The 15144-nt window shown below is 43.3% G+C and overlaps 1 protein-coding gene across 5 annotated transcripts in view; it reads right to left on the minus strand.

Moving 5' to 3' along the window:
• Positions 1-15144, minus strand: part of SLX4IP (SLX4 interacting protein) — an 83620-nt gene that overhangs the window by 65682 nt on the left and 2794 nt on the right. For 4 of the 5 annotated variants that reach the window (XM_066639000.1, XM_066639029.1, XM_066639020.1 and 1 more), the window contains exons 2-3: positions 9940-10013; positions 4521-4575 (exon numbers count right to left, since the gene is read on the minus strand). In XM_066639000.1, coding sequence (XP_066495097.1) covers positions 4521-4547 — 27 coding nt within the window. In that variant the 5' untranslated portion in view covers positions 4548-4575; positions 9940-10013. Of the gene's footprint in view, positions 1-4520; positions 4576-9923; positions 10014-15144 lie in introns of all 5 variants that reach the window. The other variant, XM_066639011.1, reaches the window with a different exon arrangement.

Below are 15144 nucleotides of genomic sequence, written 5' to 3' on the forward strand. Positions count from 1 at the left end.
TAACAGCAGGGCCAGCACTAAGTCAATTAGACCAATTGCAGAATTGGGCCCTGCACCAGGGTAAAAATAAAAAAAAATGTTTTTACTAAATCACTTCACAATCACTAAAACAAGAGGATATGTAACTACAGTGGTGCCTCGCATAACAAAATTAATCCGTTCCGCGAGTCCTTTCGTTATGCGAGTTTTTCGTTTTGCGAAGCGCATTTTCCCATAGGAATGCATTGAAATTTAATTAATGCGTTACTATGGGCAAGAAAAGTCAGAACAAAGTCAAATTTGGTTTACAAAGTGTTTATTAAGTGCTCTTTAAAGGCATACATACTGTACTGAGGATTTCAAAAACGGGGGGGGGATGCTGAGTGGGGAGCTTGAAGGCTGTAATCCTGTGCACACTTTCCTGGGAGCAAGCACAATGGGACTTACTTCTGAGGAGACACGCACAGGATTGTGCTCTAAGCTGGGGAGGACACAGCAGGTACACTCAATTGCTTGCTTTTGCCGTGATCATGGGGGGAAATGGGGCAGTGAGAGGGTGAATGAGCGATGGGGGGGATGCTGAGTGGGGAGTTTGAAGGCTGTAATCCTGTGCACACTTTCCTGGGAGCAAGCTGACATGAAGATCCTCCCCTTACTAGGGTGGACGGGATCATAAAGGGACATGAAGATCCGCCCCTTACTAGGGTGAACGGGATCATAAAGGGACATGCAGATCCGCCCCTTACTAGGGTGAACGGGATCATAAAGGGACATGAAGATCCACCCCTTACTAGGGTGAACGGGATCATAAAGGGACATGAAGATCCGCCCCTTACTATGGTGAACGGGACCATAAAGGGACATGAAGATCTGCCCCTTACTAGGGTGAACGGGACCATAAAGGGACATGAAGATCCGCCCCTTACTAGGGTGAACGGGACCATAAAGGGACATGAAGATCCCCCCCTTAAGACAAACCAGGACAATAAAAAAAAAATTCGTTATGCGAGTTACCAAACTTCGCACACCGCTTGCGTTCTGTGGGTTTTTCGCTGCGCGGGGCATTCGTTATGCGAGGTACCACTGTATTTACTTTTCAAAGGTAATCCACACATTACTTTTTTGCCTACATGCATGCAATTTTATATTAAAAAGTATTTAGATCCATTTGGTCCATTAAGTCACATGGACTTTTTAGACACACATTTTGATGCGCGCTTTCCATTCTGCCGTAGAGATACAGAGGTAAAAATTCATTATAATTTTATTTACATCTCTAAGATTCTACTGACTTTGGCTGTGAACCTGGTATGCTGTAGATAACTAGTTGTTATCTGATTGTTGCAGATAAGTTGTTATCTAAGTTAGGATAACAGATTGTTGCAGATAAGTTGTTATCTAGTTGTTGCAGATAACAGATAACTAGTTGTTTCCAGCTAGGCCCTGCAGCTCCAAAGACAGGCCCTGTTTAACAGTTAAACTAAAGAGAATTGTTGTAAAGAAACTCAGAGCCCAATTCTGTGGTCCGCATTGCACCTCCGCGGCGCAGACCACAGTCGCAAACGTGCTGTAAGGCACGTTTGCAGGGCTTACCGTTGGGCTCCCGCCAGAAGTGGCTCATCGCCGGCCGGCACTGAGCCACCGCCCAGTGGGTGCCAGAGTTCCGCAGCTCGGCAGTGCCTGCGACTGCTGGGCTGTGGAATGGGGAATGGGGGCGTGGGGGAGGCGTTCTGGGGAGGGGGGAGGCGGGTCCGTGGAGCCGAACTCTGCAGGATCCCAGGTGCTCATGGAGGGCTGCGCGCCCCACATGAGCGCCTTCACTTTAGCAGCGGCCAAACAGTCGCCGCTAAAGTGAGTAGTACGTACCAATGTGGAACTGCTTCCCTTACTCGGGGGAAGGGGATGAATGTCCCCTTCTCCCGAGGAGCCTCCTGCGGTAGCGTGGGAGCCTTGGGATCTGGCGGGAGCCCTTTGTGGAGCCACCGGGTCCCACAGCTCTGGGCAGCTCAGCATTGGGCTGTCAGTCATGCCATTTGGGGCAAGGAGGAAAGGGGTCTCAGGCAACTAAGCCAGGACATGCTCCCGGTATTGCTCAGAAATTGAACCATGGATAGAAGAACTTGGGCACTACATAAAAGCAAGTGGGACACATCGACAATCAGTCAATGTGGATTAGCCACTCCCATAATAAATTTCATCTACCCACGCTAGTTAAAAGAGTGCTTTAAAGCATTTCTCAAGATTTTTAGTGAGTACAGTGGAGCTACTAATCCATGTCACTGGCAGGGAGCACAAAGACAGGGGGTGGAAGGTGCTAACACCAATTAAGGGTGTAATATTTTAGGCTTGGCATAAATTTCTTGAGAGAACAAGTTCTTTTCATCAACAGAAACATCAGCTGCATACCTCATGCATCTGGTGAATTAGATTGCCACCTATAAAACTCACATCACAGTAAACTATCATTAATGTCAAGGATGTTACAACACTATGTCTTACTGCTGTCCTGTTAAACATGGCTATTCTTCTGCAACTTAAGCGAACTGAAAGCCAGAAAGTTAAGCTTACCTTTAGAACAGATTTAATCGCACTTAGGCTAGGAAACAAAAAATCTAGTTTGATTGCTTCCCACCCCCCCACACACTGTGGATACCATTTAATAGTCAAATAAAATGCCTCAAGTCACTTACTCAAGCAATTCCATTTAACAGGAGAATTGCTTTAAATTGAATATCTTCAGAATGACGCGATCCACATTTCCATAAGAACCACATAATGCTAAATACGGGGGGGAAGGAAGGAACCAAGAGCAGGCTATGGTCAGTCAGTGGTGGTGGGAGAAAGCACTCTGTACATGCTCAGAATCAATTCTGTACCTCCAGGCATTTACCCGGTCCTACTTAAATTGAGGGTACCAGGAGTTTAAATATTCTTGAGCATTCTTAAATAAATCTGCCTGTTTATTACTTGGCATTCAATAAAGGTGCATGAAAATAATGAGGGAAAGTGTTTGCATGCACACCAGCAAAATGATTCATGAAAAGGAAAATGCTGGGCAGTGTGACTAAGTGCAGTTCACTAACATTCACCTCTGCAAATCTAACAGGCAGGTTGTGACAATACAGGTATAACCTAATTATCCACTGATTTTTTACCCATGGTTTTATCTCAACAAGATAAGGGCCCTTTATATCAAAGGAAAAAAGACGTTTTAACAATAGCCTCATTAATGGGGGAGAGGGCAGCAGGCAGACAATCCATCAATCATTCTCACTCCAGGCACTTAGCCTCACTCCCAGGCAAGCGACCCCTCCCTTCCCCCTGAGCACATGAAAGAATGCAAGTCATTATCACCTCCTCCATTCTTTCAAGTCATTCTCACATTCCTCCATTCAGCTCCCAGGAAACTGAAGGGTCGATGCCTCGGAGAGAAGCCTTTCTAAGTGCCTGGAGAGAGAATGATTGCCTCTATGTGCATTAAAAACAGCCTTGCTGACCTTTTGTAAATTGCTGAGCAAAAGGACATTGTTTCTTAAATGGATTTGCTTTAGCTTGATTTTTGCCATCCATGTGAGTTCTGGGAATGGAACCCTCCTGAATAACAAGATTCAATCTGCACTGTCTGCTATCTCTTTCAAATTTTGAGAAGACAAAATTAAAGATCATACTAATGTGGCTGCTTCCAGATTGACCACCCAGGTTTACAGTTACACCCAAGACCACAAAAATCATGTGTTATCCAATATGAAGGTTGCACAGTTGACATAGGAAAATAGTATATGGAGAAAATATTTTTAATTCAAATAACAGAACTTATGATTACCCAATTTATGGTTTTTATGTTACATGAAAATGACAAAATCCAAAAATTGGTTTGATCTAATGGTGCCCCTTCTGCAAGATGCAAGGTATTTTTTGCTATACACAGAAGGGCTGGTTTACACCTTTCATTAGAGCACTGTACAAGAAAAAAATGGGACTAATCCCCAAAATGTTCTTCCATTAATGTAGAGGAAGCATGAGAACAGGTATAAAACCTACCACTTACAAAATCACATGAGTTCTTGAGGAAGAATCTGTGGAACTGCTCTAGTGCATTTTGTTTGTGCTAAAAGTTCTTAAGCCATTTCTGCCTAACACTGCATATATGCAACAGGGATCAAATGTGTACACCTGTGGGCTGGGCAGAAATGAGTTAAGATCCAATCCATTAATACTGTCTGCCAGCATCCAGTACTACATTTGGCATGCATCTTTTAATCTTCGTTGAATACAGACAAGGTTTGTTGTGTGTGGGGGGGATAAGCTTTCATTGCATATATTATGAGCTTTTGCCCTACAGCATATACAGTAGACTAAAGCAATCTTCAGAGTGTCACATGTTCTGTTGCTATTTTATATACACTCAGCTGGAGCGATGCCATTCTAATCTACTATTGAACTGGAGTATGATAGCATAGTAAGGTTGTATACCTCAATATAAGAAAAAAGCTTTCTAAGTCAATGATCAGTTGTTATTCACATTCTGAAGAGGAGCTTACCTTAATTACCAACTTATGCACCATCATGATTGTTCTCTTTCATTTTAGGTGGGGCCTATAAGAGACATAAAAGGGAAGACACTTTTAGAAAAGGCAGCAGATCTTGATAGGGTGACCTAGGCACACACTTTAGGGAAACAAACTTTCTGTACACATACATACACGTCACAGCTAAGGGCAAAACTAGGCGTGGGGTAGGAGATGTGTGACGCATCTCCCATGATCTTTTTAAAAGCTTTACGGTAGTGATAAGCAACTCAACTCTTTTGTCACAAGGCTGTTTTTCTGATCAGTGCTTTCCCACCAAGAGAGAAAAGACAGTGGGCCCATGTATCTGCTTTCTTGTGGGGAGAAAAGAAAATGGGGGGGGGATTTTTTGTGAACATATATCCCATGGGAAAAGGATTACGCATGCCATCCCTTGTTGCACTTCTAGTCAAATTCTCCACACCAGGCAACATTTCATATGTCTCCCACAATACATCTAGTTTGTCACCAAGACATACTGGCTGACTCCAATGAAAAACAGTATGTTTGAGCAGCGATCTAGTGGTAAAATGTTGAAATACAAGAGCTTGGCATGATATACTGTACTCCATAGCCATGCCTCACTAAGATTATACAATACAAATTCCCCTTCCCCAAACTTTAAAGTTTCTTCATTAAAGTGTTTTTTTGTCACAGGTTTGAAACGCATCACACTCCACTTAATGATGCAGCTAATTGCATCCTAAACTCTTGCAGTGCATTGCAACAGTATAAAATAAGTGCATGAAAACTGAAACATGAGACAAAAAACTCCCGAAATAAGTACAAAAGTTGTATTGGAGTGCTAACCTATGCATGTTTACTCACAGGTAGGTCAAACTGTGTTCAACAGAACTTATTCCCAGGAAAATAAATATGTGATATACTGTCTCTCAGGGAGACTTTAAGATGATGACATTTGGATTCAGACTTTCCAAGTCCTACCTGGAGATGCCAGCCATTGAACCCAGGACCAGCTATATGCAAACCATGGCTCCACTACTCAGCTACTGTCCATCCCTGTAAGGCAGTGGTTCCCAACCTTAGGAGCCTGTGGACCACAGAGGCAAACATTGGCATTGTCGTGGACCACATGCAACCCCCTCCATCCCCACCAAACAAAAATATATAATTCAATTTGGTAGCCTATGGGGGAGTGCTCAGCAAGACATGGGAAATGTCAGCTGAGGGGGGTCCATTCTCTGCCCTCTCTAGTGATACCATGGGGAAGCATCTTGTCGAGTGAGTGCTCCTTATCAGACTGCCAGAAAGGGTGGCAAATGGACCCTCCCACAGCTGGCACTTCAGCAAGCACTGGACAACCAGAGAGGGTTGAGAGCAGACTACCTACAGCCATAGCCACGAACCTTCAGCCACGAACCACCTTCAGAGGTTCGTGGGGGAACGCTCACTTGGAAAGACACTGGAAATGATCAAAGGTGAATGATCAAAGAAATGATCAAAGGTGATCATTTTTTCCCCTGAACCCTCGTGGACCACTTCTCAGGGTCTCGGGGACCACAGGTTGGGAACCACTGCTGTAAAAGCAACCCTCAGATGACCCAGACTAGACCTTCTCTTCATCCTCATCTCCATTACTAACATCCTCCCTGTGTGCCCCCACCCCCCAACATGGCTCTTATGAGACTGTAGCACAGCTCAAAGCAGGCCAGAGACACAGCAAACTCCAATGACAAAACCCGCCAGTTTCACTTTCCAGTTCTGGTATAATGCAAACAGTATGGGTGGCGGGGGGAGGAATAGAATGAATGCATATTTAATTTAAATTAATTCAATAAATTTATAAATGTTTCTGAATAAAATTAAAAATAAACAGCTTGTCTGAAGTGTGCTAGGAAAGAGGCAAGACAACTACTGAACCAGCATTTGCTGCCCACTATGTCAATCAAGTGCGCTGTGCAGGCAGGAAGAAGCCAGGCTTGAATTGCAGTGGGTGTGTGTATGTAAATTGCTGTGTTCCCAGATTTGCAGGCATGCGTGTATGCATGCACCCAGTATAATTTTTTTTTTTAAACAGAGAAAACAGGTCTAGATGGACTAACTCCCAAATAGTCTAATGTACTGCATGTTTAGCTTCTCATTAGACTCCCTAGGCACTGTCCCAAAACCTGCTTCAGACTAGGGTAAAACTACAGGTCATCCATCAGACGGACCAAAATGCTTTCTACATTCCTCAAGCCATGGGAAAAATAGAGCAGATTCTTTTATTACTTATCTTTGCACTTCAACACTTAAAGAGTCTGACAGAAGGCCTAATGCCATGTAATTAAAAGCAAATGTCTTCTGAATCCAAAATAAAACAGGACAGGATAAAAGCTTGGGGAATTAAGCATTGGAGTCAACAGCAAAAGGGAGAGCTCTTCTGTGGCAGGAAGGGACTTGACTAGAACAAACTATGCAAACAGAATGCTACAGAGAATTCTGATTTTTAAAAAGCTGACTCAAAGTCTAGAGCACCCTCAACAAGGGTATAGTGAGAGAGGACCTAAACGTACATCGTACAGAAGGGTTAAACAGGTACGTAAGGCCTAACATAGAAGCCATTCTGATCACCACCTCATTGTAAAGTTTCAGGCTCTATGTAGGAGAAGGCTGAGTTCAAGATTGAGGGCTGTGACGTAGCAAGGAAAAAGTTCATCTGGATGTCTCCACGTTCTCTCCCTCAGAGATACCAGGCACTAACAAAACGTACAGAGGGGATATTTTGGGAACCAGTACTGGTGAACCAATTCCCCATGCCTGAAGCAGGAAACCAGGCACAGGGTCTACCCTCTATAATGCAGGGGCAGAACACTTGACAAAACTCTGAACGATTCCAAAGGCAACTCTGTGTATATGCAGAACTACACTACAAGGGACTACCCAAAGACCATGAGGAAGGGTTACTCCCCCCCCCAATTAATAAAACCTTACCTGATCAATCATTTGGTGAATCAATTAATCTGTCTGCAATACAAACACAGTAGCTTTCGCCATAGAGCAGGGCTTTTCAAACTGGGGAGTCACGACACCCCAGCCTGTGGGCCGTGGCCACTTTCACCTTAAGGGGTGGGGGTAGCCTGGAGGCAGGGAGGAGGCAGCTGCGCAATCCCCGGGGATTGCTGCTTAGGGGGCTGCAGCACTGCTCAGGGGGCTGCAGGGGCTTGTCCACTTACCCGAGCCTCCTGCAGTCTCCCTGGGGTGCAGGGAGCCCTGCGCGACCTTCTGCAGGGCTCCCTGCAGCTTTGAAAGCTAAAGCAGAGCAATTGCGCCCCACCTCCACTAAAGCGGAAGTGGAGCGCGATTGCTCCACTTTCACTTCTGAAGCTGCGGGGAGCCCTGCAGAAGGTCGTGCAGGGCTCCCCGCACCCCCAGGAGGCCGCAGGAGGCTCGGGTAAGTCGACTCAAGCCCCTGCAGGCCTCCTGAGCAGCGCGATCCTGGGGATCACACCGCTGCCTCCCCCCACCCCCGCAAGAACTTAGAGCGGCTCAAACTCTCCGAGAGAGTTTGAAAACTGCTGCCTTAGAAAAGGCATTCCCCTCCTGTGATGAGATAGTGGAATGATGCTTTTAAAATGTCTGCCATCTGCAGTTTTAATAAGAGTTGAGTTACATTTAAAAAAAAAAAACTTGACTAATCACAAGGCTGCAAATTTTAAAATATATTCATTTAACCAATTCATCAATGCTACAATGCTAAAGTATAGCAGGCAATGTTGCCTACCATCCATGGCCTAGCTTGTTAAGATTTCTGCTCATATATATGTAACTGGCACCTCCGTTGTTTATCTAAATAGCACCTTTCATGCTTGAAGTATTTTTCTCTGCCATCACTACCATCATTATGCTTCATGAATGCTTCTTATTTGCTGTTAGCAGAGAAAGGAACTATTAAGTCATCAAAACTGTACCCATTTTTAAATTCTAAAATTGTAACCAAGAACTGATTAAGATTTCAGTTTCTATTTGATAATGCTTTAAAATCCCCCAGTTCTTGTTTCAACAGTCAATTTCCCAGCTGCCTACAAATCCCACAGCAGGTGATGCCTGGGACCTTTGATTTCCCTTCCCCCACCCCCGCAGTTCAGAGAAGGGCTACCACCTAAAAATCTGATGCAAAGACAAAGGCTCCTATACACGTGGTACGCTATCAGACTTCAGCAGGATTATTCACAGGCTGCAATACACTTTTAAGTGATTGCATACAGGCCTACGAGACATGGATCTAAAAGACAAGACTATAAAGCTGTTGCCATGAGAAAGACCTGATACAAATCTAAGTGCATCAAAGAGCCAAGCAGGAATAGCAAGTCCTTATAAAAACCAATTACACTTCGACTTTAAATTAAAACCCTTCTAGGAGACAAATGCCATCAGAGTTGCCTGTGCTTCATGCACTTTTAAAGAAACTTCATTCCTAAGGTTAGCTTGGAAGTGCGATTAGCCTTATGCACTTCCTCCCTCACATGACCTATGAGGACAGCATGTCATGCTGCACGCAAAGATCCAAAGTGCTTTTCTTAACATTTGGAAAATTACGATTATGGTTTTTGTGAAAATCACTTTTCAAATTTGTGACAGCAAAGACATTTATTTATTACAGTATTTATATACTGCCTTTCTCAAAGACTCAAGGTGGTTTACAAAGGAAGGCTGACCACAGAGCCCATTTTTCAAACCCACATTAAGAAAGTTTCTCTGCTATGTCTGTGTAGAAATGCTTAAAGAGGGGAAAAAAATCACCGAAGTCTTCTCAACATTAATGTACTTCATTGTACTAAGGGTTGGTATTTTTATTATTTTTCCCTTTTGTTCTATTTTACTTTGATTAATATCTGCATATAATTTTGAAGTTCTTCCCCAGCAATAATGTGGTGGGCAGCACAGGTTAGGTGTAGGCTGGGGCGCAACCTGGTGTAAGGGGACTTATATCCCTTAACCTCGAGTAACGCCCCAGCCAGTCCCATGAGGCTACTCAGATTTGCATCAGCAAATCTTATGGCAGTTGGTGACAGTACTGGGCCAACGCAAGTCCCTTGCGCCGATCTAAAGCGCTCAGGATTGCACTCTAGATATAATATGTTCTGAAAAAAACTAACAACTGTATTATGCTATGCCTTAGTTTCTTTGTGATGAAGAAAAGTTTGTACAGATGCTAGGAAGAAGGGGGGCAGATTTCTGGGAAGTAGGAGAACACTAAAGAGTACACTATGAAAAGTATTTGCAAGACTTAGCATGAATTTTTAACAGCTGCCATCTATTTGTGAAAAAGTAGAAAGGAGTTTTATGAAACTGCTGTGAGGCCCCAAGATGTATACATAAATTCAAGAGTACATAAAGAACGGTCATGAGGCTTGTTGCAAGTCCACAAAATACCTGAAAGCATTCTTACTTGAAGCATGTGCGGGCCAGCAGATTTCGATGCAGACTCTCAGTTCAGCTAATAGTAGCCTTGAGCAAATCAATCTGTAAAATGGTCATTAAAATATTATTCAGAAGGTTCTCAAATACACATTCTTAAAACAATATTATAAACGTTAACAATAACACTCTGGGCTTCTATGTTAGATATTGGAAGGATTGTAAAATACCAGTGAAAGATGAATTAATAGAGAAAATAATGAATGTGGCGGAAATGAACAGGTTTTCAGAAAATTTGGATCAACAACGAAAACCGACACCAAATTGAGCAATGGAAATTATTTTATGCTTGGCTGAAAATGAAGTTTTAGAAATAGGGCATTTAGATGATTGCATTACATATATACTATGATATGATATAATAGATGAATGATGAATGAAAAATGATATTAAGAGAAATTTAGAAGAGGAAACTGATTAAGCTATGTAATGATTTATTAATTTTAGTGATATATGATAATGATATATGATTGCCTGCACCCACTTTTTTGTGTAGTGAAGTCTGTTATGTTTTTTGTGTTGTGTGTTTGTTTATATTTGTTTTTTGAAAAAAAATTTTTTAAAAAATAACACTGGGCCAGGTCTCCTCTGAAGTCTTTACTCACCCATAGTTTTGGGGAGTTACATCTGTGACTGTAATACACAGATAATCCCCATTACACTTCATAATGATACCCAGTTCTGCTCTGGTTTCTGTCATTAACAAACGCACTCCTGATTAGGGAACGTAGATCGGTCAATAGTTTACTATGCTAAAGTGACATTTAGTATTTGAAATGAGCATTTGAAATGAGGAGGCAAATTGGGAAATCTGTCGAGGGGCATTTGTTAATGACTAGACCAGGGGTGTCAAACTTATTTCATGCAGCAGGCTGAATAACAATCATGGTGCCTGCTGAGGACCAGAAGTGATGTCATTAAGCAGGTGATGACCAAAACACCCACATTTTTTCTCACATAGGAACTCATTAGCTACAAATGACAGAAGATGAAATACGCAAATTTTGATCATATTTTCAAGGTATGAGAGAGTCCAACAATTATGCAGGCCACCCTTTCAGCAGTGCCACTTCTGTCAATGCGCCACGGCAGCTCAGCAGCTGATTGTGGTGCTAGAAGAGCCCAACTATCACACAGGCCAGATAAAGAGCTTCCACATCTGGCCCTTGGGCTTTATGTCTGACAGCCTTGCCTTGCTCAAGAACTAAGTGAGAGGTTGTATGTAGCTCATGTTACATTAAAGCCACAATCCTAGGCATGTTTCCTTGGGACTCAGTCCAATAAACACAGTGGGACTTATTTCTGAATGAACATGCATAGGTTAGCATTCTGCTTACCCCGTGTTTCTGTTTTGCATAGAGTTTTAAAGTATTAGAAAACACCAAGAGTCTGGAATGAATGAGTGACACCTTTAAAGGAAGTATGGTAAATTTCAAATTTGTAACAGGAAAAACTGTAATAAAGAGATATTAAATTGATGTTGTTGCATAGTCATAGCTGAGCAAAGCTGAGCATGGCTATGGCAGTGGTGGTGTCATGACAAGCTCTTGCAAAATTTACCACTTGCATGACTGAAGCTCCTACACACACTCACACAAAATCCCTAAATACAGAAAACTAGAGAAGGCTAGGTGTGCATAATCCTTGCCCCCAAACAATTGATTGTTTGTGTTTTTAATGAGCAGGGAATATTTTTGAATGGAAGAGCATTCCATCATATGAATCCCCATTTATAGTCCTAAACAGCATATCTCAAAGGCTCAATATCATGGTTATACAGATTTGGAGATAAACAGCTGACAGTCTCATAGCACCTTGATCTCCAATTAGGACCAGACGTGCACAGTGTCCATACCACAAGTCGACTTTTCAAGACTACACAAAGAGTCTACAGCTGAACTTGACAGATAATTTAAGTATTTAAGTTGAAGACTGGTAACCTAGACAGACTGCAGAACAGGCAATACAAATGACTTCCTGCTTGCAACTCACCTCTCCCTTTCCTTATAACATCTTCTCAGTTTCAAAATGCAAGCCTGCAGGCAGGACCATGTCTATTTACTGCTATAGTGCTTAGCAGGTTGTAATCACTCAATGAATGAAGATGACTGTGAGGGTCAATTAAAGTTGAGAAACTTTGCTTCTTAGGCAATGAGGACTTTTACCCATTCAGCATAGTTAGGCACCCACTAAATGGGGGGGAGGGGGGAGAGAGAGAGAGAGAGAGAGCCTGACATTGCAACAGTGTCCTGTTTTCCCGATAATGCAACAGTGACATCTAGTGTTCAAAGGCATTACCACCGCAGAGACAGAGAGTTGGAGTTTCTCTAATTCTAATTACTACAGATATAGTCACGAAGTCATAGGTGACCATGTTTGACCAGCAGAAGAAAAATCCCCAGCCCAAAGTAGGGTAATGCTACAAGAATGCTACTTTTCTAAAGCAGAGAAGCATTACAGCTTCTAGTGCAAGTCACTAGAGTAGTTTTTGCTATCAGCTCTGGAAATTTCCTTCTTGATTCCTGTCTGGAGAGTGACTTTGCTTTTGGTTCTGCTTAGATAGTCACTTTCTGATTTCTGTAATAAAAATATTTAGCATTGCTTTCGAATACAGTACCTTAAGCCACTTCACATAGTTTGTTGTAATCCTTACAATAATTCTGTAAAGTAGTTACAGCCAGTTCTTGTCATCCCCTAGGGTTGTTCCTGGAAAACCTAGTGGATATTGAATTAGCAGATTCTGAATCATTGAACACATGAAAATGGAGTTTTTCCAGGGAAAAATGGAGTTTTTCCAGGGGATCCAGGGGACCCTGAATCTTACTTTAAAGTCTATGGGGCTAGGTGATAGTGAGGGCTCATCAACATCTCTAGCACCTGATGCTTCCTCCTCCATGCTGGATATCCCTCAACTTGTTGACGGTTGCTGGCCCAACAATGAGGTCTCAGTTCAGAAATGGAGAGGGGTTTTTCATCCTTCCTCCTCTCTTGCCCCAGAGCAGTCTTCAGATAACCTTACAGAGATCTCTCATCATCACTAGGGTTGTGAAAGTTCAATTGTAGTCCCCATGATGGTATTTTAGAAATGGGCTATGTCAGAATGCCAGATGCAAGGGAAAGCACCAGGATGCAGGTCTCTTGTTGTCTTGTGTGTTCCCTGGGGCATTTGGTGGGCCACTGTGAAATACAGGAAGCTGGACTAGATGGGCCTATGGCCTGAGCCAGTGGGGCTGTTCTTATGTATGGCAAGTCTGGAAGTGGATACAAATGTGTCCAATTCTCCTTTGGACCAATACCAATTTTATGTGGAAAACTGACCCAATCCAGACAACTTTCTAAAAACTAAGGAGTATAATTGGCTGGATGCAATTACCACAACCCTTTCCCCATTGGTACTATATGTGTCTCCCCCCCCCCATGACACAGGTGCTGCCTTCTGCTTGTGAGGAGGCCATTGTCTCTTCTCTCACAACATCTCTCATGCCCGCCCGCTTGTAGCTGTGCCAAACCTTCCCCACCCGAGCACAGTATTAGCAGATAACAAGAATAGAGGTGCAGATAACAAGAGGTAAGTGCCAATTCTGCCCTTTGCAGATATGCAAATTTGTTAAATGCAAATTTGCTTATAAAGAGAACTAACTGTATTATATCTATATGGCTGGGGAGGCAGTATCAAGACAGTGGTTTGCCTGACACCCCCTAGTAGGTTATTGTGAGAGACAACAGTTGAAGCAGGGACTTCCCAGGTTGCAGCTTGGACTTGAAGTACACATTACATTTACAACATGATGCTATAATCTGGGACTTTCACCTCTGTGCAGGACTGTGTTTTGGATTGGGACCATGGTGCAGAGGTAGATGGTACTTGATTACCATGCCATTTTTTTCTGTTGAAAGCAACCTGTTTACCTTTCAAGTGCCATTTACATTTTACACACATCATGGCTGTTAAGAGTTACAAAACAGACCCAAACTACAGCATCAGATAGTAAACATAACCCGTCCTTAGGCTCCTTGGTTTTAGCCAAGTCACTGCACCAGCTTTTAGGTGAGGCTTAAAAAAAGGCATCCTTCAACTCAAACTGCAAAACTAACTGCAAATTATCTTTTACAGCCTTCCATTAGAGTGGGTCACAGAGCAACTTTTTGTTCCTTGGTGATTCTTTAAATGGGAGCCCATCAACATGCCACCTTTGTAAAGCTTTTTTTGATCAATTAGCTAGTCTGCCTGTCATGCCAAACTCCTGGCAAAACATCCCAGAAGGTAAAGCTTCCTAGTGTACACAAGTGCCCACTGCTGCTTCTTGCTCTCTTTAGCTATGAATTACAGCTCTATCAGATTGAGAAGCAGTTTCACTGTTGAGGAAATCACCACAGCTCTATATTGGCCTTCAACAGCCAAATCTCAAACCTTGCCTTCTCCTAATCTTGTGGCTCCCAACCCTTAGGAGTCCATGGACCACCTGCAAACCCCCCCCCCCCATCCCTACACTAAAAAAATAAAATAAAATTTGGTAGTCTGTGGGGGAGCGCTTGGTGAGATGCTGGAAGTACTGACTGTGGCTGGTCTATTCTCCACCCTCTCTGGTGGCCCCTGGAAAAGTGGCTTGCTAAGCAAACAACCCCCCCTCCCCACAGAGAGAGCAGAGAATGGACTGCCCACTTTGGCACTGCTGTGGATGATCCATTCTCCTCCCTGTCTGGTAGTCTGTGGAGAACATAAGAACAGCCCCACTAGATCAGGTCATAGGCCCATCTAGTCCAGCTTCCTGTATCTCACAGCACCCCACCAAATGCTTGCAAATGCACAGCGGCCCACCAAATGCTTGGAGGAATGCTTGCTCAGCAAGATGCTTCCCCACAGACCACTAGAGAGGATGGTAAATGGACCAGCCACAGCCGGCACCCCCTGCTTTTCATTTCCAGGCTGAAAATGATCTAAGCCAGTGTTTCTCAATGCTGCTCCCCCAACATACCACTTACTGTTGCACTATCTTCAGAAGTACCACCAGACGTAACTAGCAAGAATGTCATTGCCAGTTACTTCTGGGTTTGGAGACCGTGATGGGAGCTTCCAAGGTCAGTAAGAGGCTCAGGGCAGGCAGGAGAGCTTTTTCTTGTGCTCAAAAACCATGTGCTAGAGCTCTGCCCACCAGCTCTAACTTTCTATAACCAT

The sequence above is a fragment of the Tiliqua scincoides genome, chromosome 1, assembly GCF_035046505.1.
Source record: "Tiliqua scincoides isolate rTilSci1 chromosome 1, rTilSci1.hap2, whole genome shotgun sequence".
Classification (NCBI taxonomy): domain Eukaryota; kingdom Metazoa; phylum Chordata; class Lepidosauria; order Squamata; family Scincidae; genus Tiliqua; species Tiliqua scincoides.